Here is a 25,158-nt window from a genome sequence, read left to right as displayed (position 1 = left end):
GAGTAATATTCCATTATATATATGTACCACATCTTCTTTATCCATTTATCTGTCAGTGGGCAGTTAGATTGCTTCCATGTCCTGGCTATTGTAAATAGTGCTGCAGTGAACATTGTGGTACGTGACTCTTTTTTATTTGAACATTGTGGTACATGACTCTTTTTTTTTTTTTTTTGCGGTATGCGGGCCTCTCACTGCTGTGCTTTCTCCCGTTGCGGAGCACAGGCTCCGGATGTGCAGGCTCAGCGGCCATGGCTCATGGGCCCAGCTGCTCCGCGGCACATGGGATCCTCCCGGACCAGGGCACGAACCCATGTCCCCTGCATCGGCAGGCAGACTCTCAACCACTGCACCACCAGGGAAGCCTTACGTGACTCTTTTTGAATTATGGTTTTCTCAGGTTATATGCCCAGGAGTGGGATTGCTGGATCATATGGTAGCTCTGTTTTCTGTTTTTTAAGGATCCTCCATACTGTTCTCCATAGTGGCTGTACCAGTTTACATTCCCACTAGCAGTGTAGGAGGGTTCCCTTTTAGGCACATCCTCTCCAGCATTTATTACTTGTAGACTTTTTGATGATGGCCATTTGGACTGGTGTGAGGTGATACCTCATTGTAGTTTTGATTTTCATTTTTCTAATAATTAGTGATGTTGAGCATCTTTTCATGTGGTTTTTAGCCATCTGTATGTTTTACTTGGAGAAATGTCTATTTAGATCTTCCACCCATTTTTTGATTGGGTAGTTTGTTTTTCTTATGTTGAGCTGTGTGAGCTGTTTGTATATTTTGGAGATGAATCCCTTGTCAGTTGCTTTGTTTTCAAATATTTTCTCCCATTCTGAGGGTTGTCTTTTCGTTTTGTTTATGGTTTCCTTTGCTGTGCAAAAGCTTTTAAGTTTAATAAGATCACATTTGTTTATTTTTGTTTTTATTTTCATTACTCTAGGAGGTGGATCAAAAAAGATCTTGCTACTATTTATGTCAAAGAGTCTTCTGCCTATGTTTTCCTCTAAGAATTTTATAGTATCCAGCCTTACATTTAGGTCTTTAATCCATTTTGATTTTATTTTTGTGTACGGTGTTAGCAAGTGTTCTAATTTCATTCTTTTACATATAGCTGTCCAGTTTTCCCAGCACCACTTATTGGAGAGACTGTCTTTTCTCCATTGTATATTCTTATCTCCTCTTTCATAGATTTGGTGACCATAAGTGCATGGATTTATCTCTGGACTTTTATCCTATTCCATTAATTTATATCTCTGTTTTTGTGCCAGTACCATACTGTCTTGATTACTGTAGCTTTGTAGTGTAGTGTGAAGTCGGGGAGCCTGATTCCTCTAGCTCCGTTTTTCTTTCTCAAGATTGCTTTGGCTCTTTGGGGTCTTTTGTGTTTCCAACAAATTGTGAAATTTTTTGTTCTCTTTCTGTGAAAAATGCCATTGGTAGTTTGATAGGGATTGCATTGAATCTGTAGATTGCTTTGGGTAGTAGAGTCATTTTCACAATGTTATTCTTCCAATCCAAGAACATGGTATATTTCTCCATCTGTGTCACCTTGATTTCTTTCATCAGTATCTTATAGTTTTCTGAGTACAGGTCTTTTGCCTCTTTAAGTACGTTTATTCATAGGTATTTTATTCTTTTTGTTGCAGTGGTAAATGGGGTTGTTTCCTTAATTTCTCTTTCTGATCTTTCACTGTTAGTGTATAGGAATGCAAGAGATTTCTGTGTATGAGTTTTCTATTGTGAAACTTTGCCAAATTCATTAATGAACTCTAGTAGTTTTCTAGTAGCATCTTTAGGATTTTTCTATGTATAGTATCATGTCATCTGCAAACAGTGACAGTTTTACTTCTTCTTTTCCAATTTAGATTCCTTTTATTTCTTCTTCTTCTCTGATAGCCATGGCTAGGACTTCCAAAACTATGTTGAATAGAAGTGGCAAGAGTGGACCTCCTTATTACTGATCTTAGAGGAAATGCTTTCAGCTTTTTACCATTGAGTATTATGTTAGCTGTACATTTGTCATGTATGTCCTTTATTATGTTGAGGTGGGTTCCCTCTAAGCCCACTTTCTGGACAACACTATGAGATTAGAAATCAATTACAGGAAAAAAAACTGTGAAAAACCACAAACCCATGGAGGCTAACAATATGTTACTGCGTATTCAATGGATCACTGAAGAAAGAAATCAAAGAGGATATCAAAAAATACCTAGAGACAAACAACAATGAAAACACAGCAATCCAAAACCTATAGGACACTGCAAAAGCAGTTCTAAGAGAGAAGTTTATAGCAATACAATCTTACTTCAAGAAACAAGAAAAATCTCAAATAAACCACCTGTCTTCACACCTATAGCAACCAGAGAAAGAAGACAAACAAAACCCAAAGTTAGTAGAAGGAAAGAAATCATAAAGATCATAGCAGAAATAAATGAAATAGAGGTGAAGACAATAACAGCAAAGATTAATGAAACTGAAAGCTGGTTCTTTGAGAAGATGAACAAAATTTCTAAACCTTTAGCTGGACTCATCAAGAAAAAGAGGGAGAGGAATTAAATCAATAAAATTAGAAATGAAAAAGGAAATGTTATAACAGATACCACAGAAATACAAAGGATCATGAGAGATTACTACAAGCAACTATATGCCAATAAAATGGACAACCAGAAGAAATGGACAAATTCTTAGAAAGATACAACCGTCCAGGTCTGAGCCAGGAAGAAATAGAAAATATGAACAGACCAGTCACAAGTACTGAAATTGAAGCTGTGATTAAAAGTCTTAAACAAAAGTCCAAGATCAGATGGCTTCACAGGCGAATTCCATGAGACATTTATAGAAGAGTTAACACCTACTCTTCTGAAACTCTTCCAAAAATTTGCAGAGGAAGGAACACTCCCAAGCTCATTTTATGAGGCCACCATCACCCTGATACCAAAATGAGACAAAGATATCCCCAAAAATGGAAATTACAGGCCAGTATCACTGATGAATAGAGATGCTAAAATCCTCAACAAAATACTAGCACACTGAATCCAACAACACATTAAAAGGATCATACACCTTGATCAAGTGGGATTTATCTCAGGGATGCAAGGATTCGTCAGTATATGCAAATCAATCAGTGTGATACACCACATTAACAAATTGAAGAATAAAAACCATATGATCATTTCAGTAGATGCAGAAAAGCTCAACACCGATTTGTGATATTTTCATTTTTTAATTAAAATGTTTTTGAAGTTTTAAATTGTGGTAAAATACACAAAGCATAAAACATACCATGTTAACTGTTTTTAAGTGTATAGTTCATCAGTGTTAAGTACATTCACATTGTTAAGTTTGTTACAATTAACATTCATAGTGTTAAGTATGTTAACCAAACTCCAGAGCTATTTTCGTCTTGCACATTTAAAACTTTGCACCCGTTAAGCAGCAAGTCCCTATTCTCCCCTTTCCCAGTCCCTGGCATACACCGTTCTACTTGCCGTCTCTATTAATTTGACTACTGTAAGTACCTCATATTAGTGAGATCATACACTATTTTTCCTTTTGTTACTATTTCATTTAGCATAGTGTCCTCAAGGTTCATCAGTGTTGTAGCATGTGTCAGAATTTCCTCCTTCTGAAAGGCTGAATAACATTCCACTGTGTGTATATACTGCATTTTTTTTAATCCATTCATCCATCGATGGAGACTTGTATTACTTGCACCTTTTGGCTATCGTGAATAATACTGCTATGCAAGTGGGTGTAAAAATATTTCTTTGAGACCCTGCGTTCAGTTATTTTGGGTTTATACCCAGAAGTAGAATTAGTAGATCATATGGAAATTCTGTTTTTAATTTTTTAAAGGAATCACCATACTGTTTTCCATAGTAATTGCACCATTTTGCATTCCCAGCAACAATGCACAGGTTTCCAGTATTCCCACATTCTTGCCAACACTTGTTATTTTTTGTTTCTGTGACAGTAGCCATCCTAATGGGTGTGAGGTATATCTCATTGTGGCTTTGATTTGCATTTCCCTAATGATTAGTGATGTGAAGTATTTCATGTGATTTTTGCCAGTTGTATAATCTTCTTTGGAAAAATGTCTATTCAAGCCCTTTGCCCATTTTTAAGTCAGTTGATTTTTCATTGTTGAGTTTTAGGGGTTCCTTATATATCTGGATATTAACTCTGTATCAGGCTATGATTTGCAAATATTTTCTCCCATTTCATAGGTTGCCTTTTCAACTCTGTTGATTGTGTTCTTTTATACACAAAATTTTAAAATTTTGACGTAGTCCAGTTTATTTTTACTTTTGTTACTTGTGCTTTTGGTGTCATATCAAAGAAATCATTGCCAAATCCAGTGTTGTAAAGATTTTTCCCTTATATTTTCTTCTAAAAGTTTTATATTTTAGCTCTTCCATTTAGGTCTTTGATCCGTTTGGAGTTCATTTTTGTATATGGTGTAAGGTAAAAGTCCAATTTCATTCTTTTGCTTATGGATATCCAGTTGTCCCTGCACCGTTTATTGACAAGACGGTTTTTTTTCCTCCATGGAATGCTCTTGGCACCTTTGTCGAAAATCATTTGACCATATATGTGAGAATTTATTTCTAGACTCTCTTCTATTCCATTGGTGTATTTGTGTCTTTATGCCAGTACCACATTATTTTGATTACTGTATCTTTGTAGTAAATTTTGATGTCATGAAGTATGAGTCCTCCAGCTTTGTTCTTCTGTTTCAGGATTGTTTTGGCTCTTCTGGGTACCTTGATATTCTGTTTTATTTTTAGGATGGAGTTTTTCATTTCTGCAAAAAATGTCAGTGGGATTTTCATAGGGATTACATTACATCTGTAGATCACTTTGGGAGTATTGCCATCTTAACAATATTAAGTCTTCCAATCCATGAGCTGTTTGCATTTAAAATAATCATTATCTACTGGTATATTATTTGTGTAATAAGCATAAATAAATTTTTAAAAGAATTGTTGGCAGAGGGAATTGGTAAATTTCTTTTTCTTCTTTCAGTTTTATTGAGATATAATTGACATTCAGCACTGTATAAATTTAAGCTATACAGCATAATGACTTGAAATGGTGGTCAAAAGGTAGAAACTTCCAGTTATAAGATAAATAAATACTGGGGATGTAATGTACATGATGACTATAGTGAACAGTGCTGTATGGTATATTTGAAAGTTGCTAAGAAAGTATAAAAGTTCTCATGAACAGGGACTGATAAATTTGTAATGTCAGTTTATGTATCTTCACTTTATGGATCTCATGTTCCAATATTTATAAACTGACATAAGTTTTGGAGAAAAAGAACCAATTAGATATTAGTAGAGAAATGATTATCTGACTCTATGTGTTCATAAAAAGAGAATGTTTGTGGCTTGATAAATTAAACAAATTGAATTAAATTATTTACTGTTAACCAATAGGCTTATTTAGACATTTAATGATATTAACTAAGTTCAGATATAGTTTTATCTTGTCTGTTTTGCTCATACTCAAACAAACTTTCACCTTGTTAATTAAAAATGTTATTTTATTCACACCACTTAAAATTGTGTCTCATTGAACAGAGAATCTCTTGGGTCTTATTTCCTGAAGATTATCTGTGAACATTTTAAGTCATCAGAAAATATTGGTAAAGCTCTACTGTTCCATGTTGAAATGCTTTTACAAAGGAAGGAAGAATTGCTTGCCACGGAGAAGATTGAAGAAATCATTATAGGTCAGTAGGATTTCTGCAGGTGTTTTAGAAAGGTGTTAATATGCATGTAGTTCTAAGATGGAGGTCAGAACAGTAGCAAGATCCTCAGGTCAACAGATTTTTTCCTTTCTCTCACTTCCTTTTTTTTTCTCCTTAATACCCTTTGACTATAACAACTCACCTATCCAGATTCCACATATTTGGCAAGCTAGAATGAAAGCTAAACAAAGATAACAAAACATCAACAAAAACAGACAAACCTCTGAGCTTAAACCTCATGTGTAATGGAAAATTGTGAGATTATAAGCCTAATTTCATGTTTCAGTTTGATCTCAAATTAGCTGTGTACCTTCAGGCAAGTCAGTAATATCTCTGGATCTTTTTCCAACTATAAAATGAAGGTTGTGAACTACATTCCTACTTTTTAACTTCTTTTTAGCAGCAGCAGCAGCATCCTTTTGTGATGCAATTGTATATGAACCCTGTCCCCAATAAAATAGACTAGAGTTGCTGTGGTTAAAGCAGAGATGTAGAGCCAGATCTCAGCATTCCATTAATCCCCCATCTCTCTGTAGAACCCTATACCCTGAAGAACACAGAGAGTATGATCCCTTTATTAGAAAATTCTTGCCCTGATCTGTCTTTCCTACTCTATACATATATAGAGATATAACTGGAATGATAGTCACTAATGTTAACACTGGAATTTATTCTGAGTGGTGGCAGTTTAGGTGATTTATTGCTTTCTTTGTTTTTTACCAGATTGCTTGAATTTTTATAAGTATGTATCATGTTTTTATAAAAACAAAGTCATTGATTTTTTTAAAGGAAATCTTTTGACTAGATAATCTCTAAGGGTCTTTTGAACTCTAGATTCTATGAACTGTATTTTACTGATGACACCCTTCCTCCATATCCTCACTAAGAATCCAGTTATTTTTAGACCCAGTGTTGTTAAGCTTGGTTATCTGGTTTTCCAACCCTCAGCATTTTCATGGTAGCATATTATAAAGGGAGAAAGGACCTACAGGGAAATATACAGATAACCCGATCACAAGGGAGGGAAAAACCTTATAAATTATATAAAACAATTTCAAGTATTTAAAAAAGTATAATAATCTGTACTACATAATAATTACTGAAGGCATCATTATGATATACTATCAGTACAGTAAAATACAATAGTTGTTAGTGTTGACCTTGAATAGCCAAGCAAAAGTTAAATTGTGCTTCAGAAAACTAGAATGTATGTTTAGAAAAACATAATTCATAAAACATAATTTTTAGAAAAATTAAGAACTTTAAATGATTTAGACTTTTTAAAATAAAAAATTATTTTATGTTTAATGAAAGTAAACTGCCAGGTAACTAGAAAACTTTGCTATCCAGAATAACTAATTTTCTAAGATTACAGTTAACCCAAGTTATATTGTTATATCTAATTATACACTTACACTTTCAAAGTATGATAATATTTTAACACACAAGCTTTATGTGGCTTTTTACTCTCATGTGAGTATTTTTAACTAAGTCGTGGAACAAACTATGTCTGCTGAGGGGTCAGAGACTCTCAGTTTTCTAATCAAGACTTTCATGGAAATTGATAGTGCCAAAGGGGTGGAAGTGAAAGGGATATAGAATTCTATTATAGCTTAAACTTCACCTTAGTGTGTGATAATGTATTTGAACCCTGTAAATGTCTAGACCAGAAACAATCAGACATGAGTTACAATTTAAAGTAATAGAGTTTATGTGTAAACGTGGTCTTAAAGTATTTTACAAAGGCTTTAAGGTATAATTGGCCTTTCTTGGGAACTTGATCTGATCTAGTTAGTACGTAATAGTATAAACACTTCTTATTAATGATTTCTAGCATTGCTGTCTGTTCATTGATAATAACATTAAGGCACCAGATGATGATCAAATTTGGAACTTAGAAAATACGTTAAAAAGAGACTAGGCTGGAAAACTATTACAGATTGATGGGTGAATTACTACAGTGATTCTAGCAAACTCTGATTGTATTGCATAATCAATTTTGCTAGTAAATCTAAAATTGATGATGAAAACCTGTCTGAATGTGATTGTGTTTGTAGCCATTACTTAAAGAGTATAGGTTCTGAAGAGCACAGTTAGTGCTCTTTATTTAATGTAATAGATCTTGATTCTTGTTTTTAGAACTTGGTTTTTTTTTTTTTTCAGGTCACCAAACAGGAAGACAACTGACAACAGAATTAGTAGGCTGTTTACACAACATTCTATGGAAAAAAGCTGCCCAAAGTTTTCAGGTTTGGGAATAATCTATTTTCATTCTTTATATTCTTTCTTCACCCCAACAAATAAAACAATGTATTCACTATAAAAATCATAGAGCATTAAGTACTTTAATAATCTCTTTCTGCTTAGGTACTGTCTATTTATTAAATATTTATAATGTAGAATTTTAATGTGCATTGGACAAGAATTTATTTAAAAATTCTAAGATGTGGACTTCCCTGGTGGCGCAGTGGTTAAGAATCCGCCTGCCGATGGAGGGGACATGGGTTTGATCCCTGGTCCAGGAAAATCCCACGTGCCGCGGAAGCAACTAAGCCCATGCTCCTCAACTACTGAGCCTGCACTCTAGAGCCCACGAGCCACAACTGCTGAGCCCACGTGCCTAGAGCCCGTGCTCTGCAACAAGAGAAGCCACCACAATGAGAAGCCCGCACGCCACAATGAAGAGTAGCCCCCACTCGCCGCAACTAGAGAAAGCCCACATGCAGCAACAAAGACTCACTGCAGCCAAAAATAAATAAAGTAACTTATTTATTTTTTAAAAAATAAACTAAAAATAAAGATACTAAGATGTGATTCATCCCCATTGGGAGTTTACAGTGTAGGGAAATGACATCACTGATATTAAGATATAGGAAAGTATAATTTATTTTAACATGAGGAGCAAGAAAGAGGGTTTTATTTCCTTTAAAAATTGAGGTATGGAGCACAGAGGATTTTTAGGGCAGTGAAAATACTTTGAATGATACTATAATGATGGACGCATGTCATTATCCATTTGTCTAAATCCATAGAATGTACAACACCAAGAGTGAACCCTAATGTAAGTTCATCAGTTGTAACAAATACACCATTCTGGTAGAGGATGTTGATGATGGGGGAGGCTGTACATGTGTTGGGTCAGGAGGTATCTAGCAGATATCTGTACATTCCTCTCACTTTTGCTGTGATCCCAAAACTGCTCTTAAAAAAAACCTTTTAAAAACATTGTGGTGTAATAAAAATGGAAACAAATGTAGTAATATTTTTTCTTTATACAAAACAGTCCAGGTTTACTGTAGAAAATTTGAAACCACAGATAAGTTTTTTAAAAAGAATAGTTATTCTTAATCCAATCACTCTTAAAATTTTATATATTGCCTTCTAATCCATATGCATTTGTGTGTGTATGTGTAAGAAAGGACGTACTGTTTTAGTGGATTTCCACTTCCAACCAAAATGTAAGAGACCTGGTTGATGTCCTTGCCTGAATAACACCTTGCTCCCTCTCCCTACCTCCAAAAAATCAAGACAAAACACATGAAAAAATGGTTTTCAAGACACTGGACATTAGGCAATGGTGAGTGATCTCTGGTAGATAGGAAATAAACAAGGTGAGCACTGCAGTTGTTCAGCTTACTACCTTGAGTTTCCAGGCTGTAGCATAGGAATAGAAACTGAAGTGGACTATGACATAAATCACAGTAAGATCATTTTTGACCCACCTCCTAGAGAAATGGAAATAAAAACAAAAATAAACAAATAGAACCTAATGAAACTTCGAAGCTTTTGCACAGCAAAGGAAAGCATAAACAAGATGAAAAGACAACCCTTAGAATGGGAGAAAATATTTGCAAATGAAGCAACTGACAAAGGATTAATCTCCAAAATATACAAGCAGCTCATGCACCTCAATATCAAAAACACAAACAGCCCAATCCAAAAAGGGGCAGAAGACCTAAATAGACATTTCTCCAAAGAAGATGTACAGATTGCCAACAAATACATGAAAGGATGCTCAACATCACTAATCATTAGAGAAATGCCAATGAAAGCTACAATGAGGTATCACCTCACACCAGTCAGAATGGCCATCATCAAAAAATCTACAAACAATAAATGTTGGAGAGGGTGTGGAGAAAAGGGAACCCTCTTGCACTGTTGGTGGGAATGTAAATTGATACAGCCACTATGGAGAACCGTATGGAGGTTGCTTAAACTAAAAATAGAACTACCATATGACGCAGCAGTCCCACTCGAGGGCATATACGCTGAGAAAACCATAATTCAAAAAGAGTCATGTACCACAGTGTTCGTTGCAGGTCTATTTACAGTGGCCAGGACATGGAAACAACCTAAGTGTCCATTGACAGATGAATGGATAAAGAAGATATGGCTCATATATAGAATGTAATATTACTCAGCCATAAAAAGAAAGTTGAGTTATTTGTAGTGAGGTGGATGGACCTGGAGTCTGTCATACAGAGTGACGTAAGTCAAAGAGAATAACAAATACCATATGCTAACACATATATATGGAATCTAAAAAAAAAATGGTTCTGAAGAACCTAGGGGCAGGACAGGAATAAAGACACAGATGTAGAGAATGTGGACTTGAGGACACGGGGACAGGGAAGGGTAAGCTGGGGCGAAGTGAGAGAGTGGCATTGACATATATACACTACTAAATGTAAAATAGATAGCTAGTGGGAAGGAGCTACATCACTCGGGGAGATCAGCTTGGTGCTATGTAACCACTGAGAGGAGTGGGATAGGGAGGGTGGGAGGGAGTTGCAAGAGGGAGGGGATATGGGGATATATGTATACATATAGCTGATTCACTTTGTTATACATCAGAAACTAACTATTGTAAAGCAATTATACTCCAATAAAGATGTTGGAAAAAAAAAAGGAAAGAAACTGAAGTGGATCCTAGCAGGCTTCCTAATTTGAGGAGTTGGAGCTGAGAGTCTGGGAAGACTGATGTAGCTAGAATTCATAGGACAGAGTATCAGAGAGGAGAACAGAGCAAGAAAGAGAACTCCACAATCAGAGAATCCTTCTCAAGTGTTTAGTGGAGTACTGATCAAGATAATATGGGATGAAAATACCTAAAGCCAGATGAGTCACCATCTAAAAGTATTAGAACAGTGCCTGGCACTCACACAGGTCTGGGAATAGAACCTGTTCATACCAGCCAGACTGGAAAACTTCTAATTCATGGGGCATTGGGTAGAGAATTCAGAAAGGTCTTGTTTTGCTAGTGGGGAGTAATTAGTCCTAAACTGAGCACTGTTCCAGACCAACCTGAAAAATCATAAAAGTATGACCTGAAAGGATCAAATTGGTCCCAAGGAATTTAAGTGCTTGCCAGAGTAGAGGTCAAGGATATTTACCAGAATGCAGAACTATCCAGCACCCGACAAGGTAAAGTTTATAACGTCTGGCATCTAATAATAAATTACCGGGCTTCCCTGGTGGCACAGTGGTTGAGAGTCCACCTGCCGATGCAGGGGACACGGGTTCATGCCCCGGTCTGGGAAGATCCCACATGCTGTGGAGCGGCTGGGCCCGTGAGCCATGGCTGCTGAGCCTGTGTGTCCGGAGCCTGTGCTCCGCAATGGGAGAGGCTACAACAGTGAGAGGCCCGCATACTGCAAAATAAATAAATTACCAAGCATACAAACAGGCAGGAAAATACAACCTATAATGAAGAAAAGAAGCAACAATTGAAACTAACATAGAAGTTAACATTAGCAGAGGACATTAAAATAGCTCTTATAATTGTATTCTATATATTCAAGAAGTTAGGTAGAGACATGGAAGATATAAAAGACCCAAATCAAACTTCCAGAGATGAAAAGTATGTCTAGGATCAAAAATATACTGCATAGTATTAACATCAGATTAGACATTGTAGAAGGATGGATATGTTAATTGTGGTCGTCATTTCACAGTGTATACATATATCAAAACATCTTGTTTTATACATTAAGGTGCTGCAAAATAGAATGATATTCTTATTTTCTTTTAGAGGGTCTCTGTTTCTTTACTGAGCAAGTAAAAAATTATTTCAGAATTCCCTTCTCGTATTGAATCTTTTTTTCTCTCATTTTCCAGTCTTGCAGGATAATTTTTTTAACTCCCACTTCCAAAACTGTAGAAGAATGTAATCTTAATTCTAAATAGTCAAAGGCAGTGTTATACCTCCTCAGCACAGTTGTTTCTAGTAGGGAGTGAGTTTTATTCCTTTTAGGTACTAATGACTCCTGTCTTTCATTGAAAAATGTGAAGTTTCTTGGTAGGGTACAGGGGACTCATCTATGTTACCTTGGTGTGCATGAGCAATCTTAATTTTCTTATCTTAAAAAAAGTTATCCAGGTCATTTCTATTAGATTTTTTGTAATAGCTTCTTACCATTGAAAATTTTAAAGTGCCTCAAAAGTAAGAAAATATTTTTGTACAAAAACATAGCATTTAGGGCTTCCCTGGGGGCGCAGTGGTTGAGAGTCCGCCTGCCGATGCAGGGGACACAGGTTCGTGCCCCAGTCCAGGAAGATCCCACATGCTGCGGAGTGGCTGGGCCTGTGAGCCATGGCCGCTGAGCCTGCGCGTCCGGAGCCTGTGCTCTGCAACGGGAGAGGCCACAACAGTGAGAGGCCTGCGTACTGCAAAAAAAAAAACAAAAAACTACACACACAAAAAAAACACCCATAGCATTTAATTAAAATAGTGAAAAACCTGGAAATTTACTAAAATATCTTACATTTTCTTATCCTACGTAGCAACATAGATTAATATTTACAAAATGAAGTTAAATGGAAAGAATAGAAAATGAAATTGTAATATAAAGTGTGATTACAACTATATAAAAATACAAAAGGGTAAAATTAAAATGGAATGTGGAAAAATGAAAATAGCTGTATTCGAATGGTAAATTATGGGTGTTCTCTTTTAACATTTTTATCATTGTTGTATTAATAACTTTTAAATCGTATTCTGAGTTTTCTAGGGTGGCTCACCACCCTCTCCGACTCTTCATCCCATATGTGAAATTTCATTTTTTTTGGCTTTATTGAAGTATAATTGACAAAATTATGATTAAAGTGTACAATGTGATGATTTAATTTGATATACATATACATTGTGAAAGGGGCCTAATGACTTATTTAACACGTCCATCACCTCACATATTTACCTTTTTTCTTTTTGGTGAGAACATTTAAGTTCTGCTCTCTTAGCAAAATTCAGTTATACAATCCAGTATTACCAACTGTAGTCACCATATATCTAATGTATGTATTAGATCCTCGGACCTTTTTCATCTTATAACTGAAAGTTTGTACCCTTTTACCAACCATTCTCCATTTCCCCCACCCTCAAACCCCTGGAAAACACCATTCTACTCTGTGTTTCTATGAGTTTGACTTTTTTTTCTTTACTTCAGATTCTACATATAAGTGATACCATGCAGTGTTTGTCTTTCTCTTTCTGGCTTATATCATTTAGCATAATGTCCTCCAAATTCATCCATGTTGTCACAAATGGCAGGATTTCGTTCTTTTTTAAGGCTAATATTCCATTGTATACATGTACTGTACTTTCTTTACCCACATTCATCAGTAAACAACAACTTAGGTTGTTTCCATACCTTGGCTTGCTGCAGTGGACATGGCAGTACAATTATCTCTTTGAGATAATGATTTCATTTTCTTTGGGTATCCCACACAGAAGTGGGATTACTGGATTGTATGGTAGTTCTATTTTTAATTTCTTAGGAAACCTCCAACTGTTTTCCATAGTGGCTATACCAGTTTACATTCCCACCAACAGTGTACAAGGTTTCCCTTTTCTGTACATCCTCACCACCATTTGTTATCTCTTGTCTTTCTGATGTTAGCCATGGTAGCAGATGTGAAGTGATATCTCATTGTGGTTTTGATTTGCATTTTCCTGATGATAATGATGTTGAGCACCTTGTCATGTACCTGTTGGCCATTTGTATGTCTTCTTTGGGAAAGTCTGTCTAGATCCTTTGCCCATTTTTAATCGGGTTTTGTTTTTGTTCTTGTTTTTATTTTTTGCTACTGAGTTGTAGTATTTTCTTATATATTTTGGATATTACCCCCCCAAAATACTGCAAATATTTTCTCTGATTTCATAGGTTGCCTTTTAATTTTGTTGGTTTCCGTGAAACCTCTAATGTGAGGGAAGAAGAGAGAATATCGATTACCACTTTATCTATAACTTTATATTGATCAAGGCTGATAGTAAAATGCATTCAGCATTCAACTAAAGAGGATGTTGTGTTTTGGTTGCCTAAAAATGTAAACAGTGCCATTTTTTTGTTTCTAAAGGTGACTTGGAACAATTAGGGTCAAATATAGAAATATCTGTGTGATTTTGTTATTTCTTTTTAAACTTTAGGTAGAAGATTATGCTGATGCCCTACACTGGTACTGCTGTTCTCTGAGATTTTATGCATGTGATCAAACGTTCCTGGACTTTGCCAGGCTACAGAGGAACATGGCTGCTTGTTACCTGCATTTGGGACAATTTGATAAGGTCTTTTGATTTATTTGTTTTTCAAAGGCAGCAAATGTTGTTATGTGCAATGGCAGAGAGATGGTTGTAGTGGTGTGACTTCTTGGCTATTAGGTTAGGATGTCTGAGAGTTACTTCATACAGAACAAAGTCAAATTGATATTTTCCTGACTTGCACACTATAAACATTAATGAATGGAACTTCCCAAAAGGAGAGAAAATTTGGAGACTCTTAATTCCATTACTTACTGTTTATTTTTAACACCCTGTTCTGAAAGGTAATATATCATTGCAATTCATGAACAAAGTTATCTGCTGCTAACCATCTGCAGTATTGTCCTTTGAAGCAGAATAAATTTTAAGTTACACATTTTTTTGGGTCAAGCATTCAGTGAGAGCAAACACTGGGATGAAATTCGTTCTTTTACTTTCTGGGTTATCTTTTGCCTTTCCAACCAATCTAAAAAAATGTTCAGCATTTGATTTCTTATCAGAACAAAATTCTAGAAGGTAAAAGGGATAAAACTTGCTTGAGGATAGAGCCGTTCATACTCCCCCAAAGCATTTGGGACATTTCTTCCTTTGGTTATCATATAGTATGCACATAATGGGGTGGGGCGTATTGTCTTGTGGTAAGAGAAAAAACAAGAAGTACAAGTATGGATCCAGGTAAAATATGAAGGTTTTTGTTGCTTTTTAAGTTTTAATAACAAATTTAGGGGGAAATATGTGATTAAGGGTTGTAATTTTAGACATTTTCTTTGAAGATTTGTTTACTTTGAAGGGTTGTTTACCTTAATAAATACTTCAGATTTTCTTTCAAAAGAATATTTACCATTTAGTTTGTTTGTTATAAATTCACGGTCCTGAAAGAGAAGTTGAAAGTTTACTTAATTCATCGTTTTTCTACACAGGCTAGCATTTAAGTGTTTCAGAAAGATGGTTGACTACTGTTTACTTAAAGACCTGAAAAGAAGATGTCACATAGATTTTGTTACTTAATTCATTATATTTCTGCTCAGAATACTGTTACCTATTTCAGAAAGGTAGTTTCCTACTGCTTACTTAAAGACCTGTAAAGAAGGTAATCACAAGGCTTTTGTAACTCTATGATTTATATTAACCTGGCAGATTGGGATGGACCTGGACCTGGAGCTAGACATGCCAACTGGGGGGATGGATACATCTGCAGGCCAAGGAAGGATATCTCATCACCTAGTCAAGATAGAAAGAACATAGTATGAGATACTGTGATAGTCTCTGAAGTTACAGAGATGAACAAGTTGCCTTTGACTCAGCCAAGCAGCTGGCATGAGGGTATCCTAATGGGCAGATCAGATTATGGCAATGGGGGAAATTTAAGTGTTGGAAAGATTCCATAAGTTAGACACATAGGTAGTTGGCATCACATAAGCATATCAGCAGGGAACAGGTCTTCAATCATAGAGATTTGGACTCAGATGCAGGACTCAAATCTTTGCATCACTGGGGGTATGTGTAGATAGACTAGAAAGAGCAAGGTCGAGCTCCAAACCTAAAGTAAAAGGAACATGAGGCTCTTTTTAAGAGTGGAGCTCAGGCATAGGGAGCCAGACTGGGATGCAATTACCGGAAAAAGAATACAAAGTGAATAGATGATACAGTCTTCTAAGACTTGAAGCACTGCTTCTTAAATTTCCTCTAACTAATGTCAAGTTTGCTCCTAGAGCCTAGTGTAGGACTGAACCTATAATTGGGAGTTCAAATGATAGTAGTAGTAAGGAGGGGAAGAAGAAGAGAGCAGGAAACCAGGCAGGTCCTAATATGTATACTCAGTTTGTGATTATGTCATTTAAGGCCAGATTGCCTTGTTGATTACTGTTAGTATATTTCTCCATTTCATCCTTCCTGTCTTAAACTTAGCAGAAATTGATTTGATACCTCCATATGTAAGGAATACTCTACTGTGCACTAAGACAGATGAAGAAAGGTGAAACAGTTACGCAGTTCATCATATTTTACTATTTTGCTATTGCCACCTAGTCTTGTTAATTTTTATTGTCTGCTTTTTTCACTCCTTCCCTTGATCTTCTTGAGTACTGTTCAGAAATTTTGTGAAAGCATATTTATTGCATCTGCTAAAATTTCATAGTTTTCATATAGGCACTAAGTAAAACTGACTCTTGTTGACTTTCTGTCATACTCCTCACCAATCCTTGGAGATTCCAAAACATTTTTTTTATCCCTAAGCCCCTATGCCTTATCCTTCCTTTTAGCAGAAAACCTTATCTTCTAATTTCCTGGGCTTGTAGCCACTGACATGAACTTCATCACCTTCTCTCTTTATCCATTCTTTCTTCTCCCTTATCTCTGAGAAAGAAGTTACTTTCTCAGGGGACCTTCCCTACAAATCTCAACCCTAACTCTTTTATCTTTCTCTCTCTACTGTTTCTTTCCCCTGTCACTACAATTATTTTTAGGTCTTCTTTATTCAAAAACCTTTCTTCAACCTTGTCATCCTCCCCAAATTATAGTTTGTCCTTCCTTTCATCACCAAACTTTATAACCTAAAATTACTGCCTATATTTTTTTAGTATTCATTCATTCAAAAAATATTTATTAACTGTCTACTATATGTTAAATACTGTCCTAGGCAAATAGACAAAACCCCCTACCCCCACAGAGTTTATATTCTACTAGGAGACACAGACAATAAAAAGATAAATATTATGGTATATTAGAGAGGTCAGTAAATTTTCTATGCAGAACCACACAGTAAATATTTTAGGTTTTCTAGGCCATACAGTCTCTCTTGCAGCTACTCAACTCTGCTGTTGTACCATGAAAGTAGGCGTAGACCATATGTAAACAAATTGGCATGGCTTTGTTCCAACAAAACTTTATATTTAGGAACACTGAAATTTGAATTTCATATAATTTTTTGTGTCGTAAAGTATTCTTTTTTTGATTTTTTTTAGCCTTTTAAAAAAGTAAAACTTAGCTTCATAGATGGTAGGCTGGATGGAGCCCAAAGGCCACAGTTTTCTGACCCTGTTATATTAGATAGTGATAAGTGCTAAAGAGAAAACTAAGTAGGAAAGGGTAGTATTAAATGTTTTAGAGGAGGAGTGAAGGGTTGGAATTCTAGGCAAGGTGGCCAGAGGGGGCCTCAGTGAGAAGGTAGTTTTTTAGTAGAGACCTGAGGAAATGAGGGATATGGCTATGAGGATACCTTTAAAAAGAGCATTCCAGACAGAGGGAGCAGCAAATGGAAAGGCTCTGGTGTGTGGGGTAGGAGCATATATGTGGTGTTTGAGGAACAGCAAAGAGACTAGTGTGGCTGGAGCAGAGGGAATATTAGGGAAAACAGGAAATGTGATCAAGGAAGTAGTGGGGAAACAGATCATGTAAGAAAGACATTGTAGTTCATTGTAAAGATTTGTGTCATTAAGTCTAAGTGAGATGGGGAGCCGGTGGGAGGGTTTGGGGGCACAAGAGTGTCAAGATCTGACTTGCATTTTAATAAAATCACTTGGCCACCGTGTTGAATAGACTGAGCTGGATGCAAGGGTGGAAGCAGGGAGACCAGTTAGGAGGCCACTGAAATAATCTAGGCAAGAGATGATGGTGGCATGGACCAGGATGAAGGAAGTATGGATGGTGAGAAGTGGTCAGATTCTGTATAGAATATGAAAATAAAGCTGACAGAATTCTCTGACAAACCAGATGTAGGATAAGAGAGAAAAAAAGAGACAAGAATGACTCTAAGGTTTTTGGCCTCACCACCTACTTCCCTTTTGATGATTTTTGCATCTGATTCTATAAACTGCTCTTTTGAATATCACTAGTGACCTTTTTTTTAATAAACGTATTTATTTTTGGCTGCATTGGGTCTTTGTTGCTGGGCACCGGCTTTCTCTAGTTTCGGCGAGCAGGGGCTACTCTTCATTGCAGTGCGCGGGCTTCTCATTGCGGTGGCTTCTCTTGTTGCGGAGCATGGGCGCTAGGCATGTGTGCTTCAGTAGTTGTGGCTAACGGGCTCTAGAGCGCAGGGTCAGTAGTTGTGGCGCTCGGGCTTAGTTGCCCCACAGCATGTGGGATCTTCCTGGACTAGGGCTCGAACCCGTGTCCCCTGCATTGGCAGGCGGATTCTTGACCACTGTACCGCCAGGGAAGCCCCGCTAGCGACCTTTTAATGATAAAGTCTAATGATTTTTTCCCTCAGTCCATTTTGTCCTCTGGTCTCTCTAGCACGAGAGAATATAATACTACTTTTTCCTTCCAGAAACTTTCTCTTTGGCTTCTAATGACATACTCGCTTTTTTTTATTGAAGTGTAGATGATTTACAGTGTTGTGTTGTTAGTTTCTGCTGTACAGCAAAGTGATTCAGATATATCTGTATATATCTTTATCATATTCTTTCCCATTATGGTTTATTACAAGATATTGAATATAGTTCCTGTGTTGTACAGTAGGACCTTGTTGTTTTATCTGTTCTATGTATAGTAGTTTGTATCTGCTAATCTCAGACTCCTAATTTATCCCTCCCCCACCTCCCTTCCTCTTTGGTAATTGTTAATTTGTTTTCTGTTTATGACATACTCTCTTAATCCTATTGCTCTGACCGTTCCTTTTTTATTTATGTTATTGGTAGTCTCTTTTCCCAAATAAATGTTGGATGAGGGCAGGTACTGTTTATCTCATTCTCCATTTATCCTCAACACTCATGAGCATGCTTGGTACATGGTAAGTTTTCAGTAAACATTTGTTGAGTTTATTCTCTGCTCCCTTCTTTTGTTTCTGTTGTACACTATCCCTGCAGAAATTCATCAACTGTTTTCTTAGGTTCAGCTCTCCATATGCAAATCTATATCTATAGCCCTGATGTTTCTCATAGCCCACATCCACTTTTCTACTTTCTTTGGGTATATACAGCTATCTAAGACTGAAATCTTAGATTCATGGATTCCTTCTTCTCCCCCTATATTCAGTCGTGTGCCACATCTGGTCATTTCTACCTCTGCAATATTTTTGCCAGCTGTCTCCCCTTCCATCTTTACCTCACTACCCTAGTCCAAGCCCTCATTACCTCTAAGACTACTGGAATAATCTAACTGATTATTGTATCTTGCTCAATAATTTTCAGTGGCACCCTGTAAATAAAGACCAAATTTCTTAGACTTAAGGTCCTCCATAATCTTTATTTTTAAAATTAAAAAAAAATCTGTTCTAATATAATTGCTTTACAAGGTTGTGTTAGTTTCTGCGGTATAACAAAGTGAATCAGCTATATGTATGCATATATCCCCATATGCCCTCCCTCTTGCGTCTCCCACCCAAACTCCCTATCCCACCCCTCTAGGTGGTCACAAAGCACTGAGCTGATCTCCCCGTGCGATGCAGCTGCTTCCCACTAGCTATCTATTTTACATTTGGTAGTGTATATATGTCCATGCCACTCTCTCGCTTTGTCTCAGCTTACCCTTCCCCCTCCCCATATCCTCAAGTCCATTCTCTAGTAGGTCTGTGTCTTCATTCCTGTCTTACCCCTAGGTTCTTCATGACATTTTTTTTCTTAGATTCCATATATGCGTTAATATACGATATTTGTTTTCTCTTTCTGACTTACTTCACTCGGTATGACAGACTTTAGGTCCATCCACCTCACTACAAATAACTCAATTTCGTTTCTTTTTATGGCTGAGAAATATTGCACTATATATATGTGGCACATCTTCTTTATCCATTCATCTGTCAGTGGACACTTAGGTGGCTTTCATGTCCTGGATATTGTAAATAGAGCTGCAATGAACATTGCAGTACATGACTCTTTTTGAATTATGGTTTCTCAGGGTATATGACAAGTAGTGGGATTCCTGGGTCGTATGAGGGTTCTATCTTTAGTTTTTCAAGGAACCTCCATATTGTTCTCCATAGTGGCTGTATCAATTTACGTTCGCACCAACAGTGCAAGAGTGTTCCCTTTTCTCCACACCCTCTCCAGCATTTATTGTTTGTAGACTTTTTGATGATGGCCATTCTGACTGCTGTGAGGTGATACTGAACGCTAGTTTTGATTTGCATTTATCTAATGATTAGTGATGTTGACCATTCTTTCATGTGTGTGTTGGCAATCTATATATCTTCTTTGGAGAAATGTCTATATAGGTCTTCTTCCCATTTTTGGATTGAGTTGTTTGTTTTTTTGATACTGAGCCGCATGACCTGCATGTAAATTTTGGAGATGGATCCTTTATCAGTTGCTTCATTTGCAAATATTTTCTCCCATTCTGAGAGTTGTCTTTCGTCTTGTTTATGGTTTCCGTTGCTCTTCAAAAGCTTTTGAGTTTCATTAGGTCCCATTAGTTTATTTATTTATTTTTACATCTTTATTGGAGTATAATTGCTTTACAATGGTGTGTTTCTGCTGTATAACAAAGTGAATCAGTTATACATATACATATGTTCCCATATCTCCTCCCTCCTGCATCTCCCTCCCTCCCACCCTCCCTATCCCACCCCTCCAGGCGGTCACAAAGCACTGAGCTGATCTCCCTGTGCTATGCGGCTGCCTCCCACTAGCTATCTGTCTTACACTTGGTAGTGTATATATGTCCATGCCACTCTCTCACTTCGTCACAGCTTACCCTTCCCCCTCCCCATATCCTCAAGTCCATTCTCTAGTAGGTCTGTGTCTTTATTCCTGTCTTACCCCTAGGTTCTTCATGACATTTTTTTTCTTAAATTCCATATATATGTGTTAGCATATGGTACCTGTCTCTCTCTTTCTGACTTACTTCACTCTGTATGACAGACTCCAGGTCCATCCACCTCATTACAAATAGCTCAATTTTGTTGCTTTTTAGGGCTGAGTAATATTCCATTGTATATATGTGCCACATCTTCTTTATCCATTCATCCGATGATGGACACTTAGGTTGTTTCCATCTCTGGGCTATTGTGAATAGAGCTGCAGTGAACATTTTGGTACATGACTCTTTTTGAATTATGGTTTTCTCAGGGTATATGCCCAGTAGTGGGATTGCTGGGTCATATGGTAGTTCTATTTGTAGTTTTTTAAGGAACCTCCATACTGTTCTCCATAGTGGCTGTACCAATTCACATTCCCACCAGCAGTGCAAGAGTGTTCCCTTTTCTCCACACCCTCTCCAGGATTTATTATTTGTAGATTTTTTGGTGGTGGCCATTTTGACCAGTGTGAGGTGATACCTCATTGTAGTTTTGATTTGCATTTCTCTAATGATTAGTGATGTTCAGCATCCTTTCATGTGTTTGTTGACAATATGTATATCTTCTTTGGAGAAATGTCTATTTAGGTCTTCTGTCCATTTTTGGATTGGGTTGTTTGTTGTTTTGATATTGAGGTACATGAGCTGCTTGTATATTTTGGAAATTAATCCTTTGTCAGTTGCCTCATTTGCAAATATTTTCTCCCATTCTGAGGGTTGTCTTTTCATCTTGTTTATGGTTTCCTTTGCTGTGCCAAAGGTTTTAAGTTTCATTAGGTCACAGTTGTTTATTTTTATTTCCATTTCTCTAGGAGGTGAGTCAAAAAGGATCTTGCTGTGATTTATGTCAAAGAGTGTTCTTCCTTTGTTTTACTCCAAGAGTTTTATAGTGTCTGGCCTTACATTTAGGTCTTTATCCATATTGTGTTTATTTTTTGTATGGTGTTAGGAAGTGTTCTAATTTCATTCTTTACAAGTGGCTGTCCAGTTTTCCAAGCACCACTTACTGAAGATGCTGTCTATTCTCCATTGTATATTCTTGCTACCTGTATCAAAGATAAGGTGACCATATGTGCGTGGGCTCTGGGCTTCCTATCCTGGGCTTTCTATCCTGTTTCATTGATCTATATTTCTGGTTATTTGCCAGTACCGTACTGTCTTGATTACTGTAGCTTTGTAGTATAGTCTGATGTCTGGGAGTCTGATTCCTCCAGCTCCGTTTTTGTTTCTCAGGATTGCTCTGGCTATTTGGGGTCTTTTGTGTTTCCAACAAATTGTGAAATTTTTTCTTCTAGTTCTGTGAAAAATGCCCGTGGTAGTTTGATAGGGATTCCATTGAATCTGTAGATTGCTTTGGGTAGTAGAGTCATTTTCACAATGTTGATTCTTCCAATCCAGAAGCATGGTATAATCTCTACATCTGTTTGTATCATCTTTGATTTCTTTCATCAGTCTTATAATTTTCTGCATACAGGTCTTTTGTCTCCTTAGGTAGGTTTGTTCCTAGGTATTTTATTCTTTTCGTTGCAGTGGCAAATGGGAGTGTTTCCTTATTTACTCTTGCAGGTTTTTCATCCTTAAGAGTATAGAAATGCAAGAGATTTCTGTGCATTAATTTTGTATCCTGCTACTTTACCAAACTCATTGATTAGCTCTAGTAGTTTTCTGGTCGCATCTTTAGAATTCTCTATGTATAGTATCATGTCATCTGCAAACAGTGACAGCTTTACTTCTTCTTTTCTGATTTGGATTCCTTTAATTTCTTTTTCTTCTCTGATTGCTGTGGCTAAAACTTCCAAAGCTATGTTGAATAATAGTGGTGAGAGTGGGCATCCTTGTCTTGTCCCTGATTTTAGAGGAAGTGGTTTCAATTTTTCACCATTGAGGACGATGTTGGCTGTGGGTTTGTCATATACTGCCTTTATTATGTTGAGGTAGGTTCCCTCTATGCCTACTTTCTGGAGAGTTTTTTTTATCATAAATGGGTGTTGAATTTTGTCAAAAGCTTTTTCTGCATCTATTGAGATTAACATATGGATTTGTCCTTCACTTTGTTAATATGGTGTATCACATTGATTGATTTCTATTTACTGAAGAATCTTTGCATTCCTCAGATAAACCCCACTTGATCATGGTGTATGATCCTTTTAATGTGCTGTTGGATTCTGTTTCCTAGTATTTTGTTGAGGATATTTTCATCTATGTTCATCAGTGATATTGGTCTGAAGATTTCTTTTATTGTGACATCTTTGTCTGGTTTTGATATCAGGGTGATGGTGGCCTCGTAGAATGAATTTAGGAGTGCTCCTCCCTCTGCTATATTTTGTAGAGTTTGAGAAGGATAGGTGTTAGCTCTTCTATAAATGTTTGATAGAATTCACCTGTGAAGCCATCTGGTCCTGGGCTTTTGTTTGCTGGAAGATTTTTTAATCACAGTTTCAATTTCAGTGCTTGTGATTGGTCTGTTCATATTTTCGATTTCTTCCTGGTTCAGTCTCGGCAGGTTGTGCATTTCTAAGAATTTGTCCATTTCTTTAAGGTTGTCCATTTTATTGGCATATTGTTGCTTGTAGTAATCTCTCATGATCCTTTGTATTTCTGCAGTATCAGTTGTTACTTCTCCCTTTTCATTTGTCATTCTATTGATTTGAGTCTTCTCCCTTCTTTTCTTCATGAGTCTGCCTAATGATTTATCAATTTTGTTTAAATTCTCAAAGAACCAGCTTTTAGTTTTATTGATCTTTGCTATAGTGTCCTTCATTTCTTTTTCATTTCTTTCTGTTCGGATCTTTATGATTTCTTTCCTTCTGCCTACTTTGGGTTTTTTTTTTTTCTTTCTGTAATTGCTTTAGGTGTAAGGTTAGGTTGTTTACTTGAGATGTTTCTTGTTTCTTGAGGTAGGATTATGTTGCTATAAACTTCCCTCTTAGAACTGCTTTGGCTGCATCCCGTAGGTTTTGGGTAGTTGTGTTTTCATTGTCATTTGTTTCTAGGTATTGTTTGATTTCCTCTTTGATTTCTTCAGTTATCTCTTGGTTATTTAGTAGTGTAATGTTTAGCCTCCATGTGTTTGTATTTTTTACAGATTTGTTTTTACTGTAATTGATATCTAGTTTCATTGCTTTGTGGTCAGAAAAGATGCTTGATACAATTTCAGTTTTTAAAAATTTACCAAGGCTTGATTTGTGACCCAAGATGTGATCTATCCTGGAGAATGTTCCATGAGCAGTTGAGAAGAAAGTGTGTTCTGTTGTTTTTGATGGAATGTCCTATAAATATCAATTAAGTCCATTTTGTTTAATGTGTCATTTAAAGTTTTTGTTTCCTTAGTTTTTTTTCATTTTGGATGATCTATTCGTTGGTGAAAGTGAGGTGTTAATGTCCCCTACGATTATTGTGTTACTGTCGATTTCCCCTTTTTTGGCTTCTAGCATTTGCCTTATGTATCGAGGTGCTCCTATGTTGGATGCATAAATATTTACAATTGTTATATCTTCTTCTTGGATTGATCCCTTGATCATTATGTAGTGTCCTTCTTTGTCTGTTGTAATAGTCTTTATTTTAAAGTCTATTTTGTCTGATATGAGAATTGCTACTCCAGCTTTCTTTTGATTTCCATCTGCATTGAATATCTTTTTCCATCCCCTCACTTTCAGTCTGCATGTGTCCCTAGGTCTGAAGTAGGTCTCTTGTAGACAGCATGTATACAGGCCTTGTTTTTTATCCATTCAGCCAGTCTGTGTGTTTTGGTTGGAGTATTTGATCCATTTACATTTAAGGTAATTATTGATATGTATGTTCCTGTTACCATTTTCTTTAGTGTTTTGGGTTTGTTTTTGTAGGCCTTTTCCTTCTCTTGTGTTTCCTGCCTAGAGAAGTTCCTTTGAGATTTGTTGTAAAGGTCGTTTGGTGGTGCTGAATTCTCTTAACTTTTGCTTTGTCTGTAAGTGTTTCAATTTCTCTGTCAAAGCTGAATGAGATCCTTGCTGGGTAGAGTAATCTTGGTTGTAGGTTTTTCCCTCTCATCACTTTAAATATGTCCTGCCACTCCCTTCTGGCTTGCAGAGTTTCTGCTGAAAAATCAGCTTTTAACCTTATGGAGATTCCTTTGTATATTATTTGTTGC

General features: G+C 36.6%; 1 protein-coding gene across 1 annotated transcript in view; it reads left to right on the top strand.

The window, feature by feature from the left end:
- TEX11 (testis expressed 11) overlaps positions 1 to 25,158 on the top strand; it is a gene marked incomplete at both ends in the record, with an annotated part of 339,328 nt that overhangs the window by 163,528 nt on the left and 150,642 nt on the right. Inside the window, 3 exons of the mRNA XM_082865110.1 lie at positions 5,592 to 5,743; positions 7,925 to 8,010; positions 14,187 to 14,324. Of these exons, the coding sequence (XP_082721236.1) occupies positions 5,592 to 5,743; positions 7,925 to 8,010; positions 14,187 to 14,324 (376 nt within the window). The remainder of the gene's footprint in view (positions 1 to 5,591; positions 5,744 to 7,924; positions 8,011 to 14,186; positions 14,325 to 25,158) is intronic.

The sequence above is a fragment of the Leucopleurus acutus genome (genome assembly GCF_964270905.1).
Source record: "Leucopleurus acutus genome assembly, chromosome: X".
Lineage (NCBI taxonomy): Eukaryota > Metazoa > Chordata > Mammalia > Artiodactyla > Delphinidae > Leucopleurus > Leucopleurus acutus.
The sequence above is the reverse complement of the archived record's forward strand: the minus strand, read 5'-3'. Positions and strand labels throughout refer to the sequence as shown.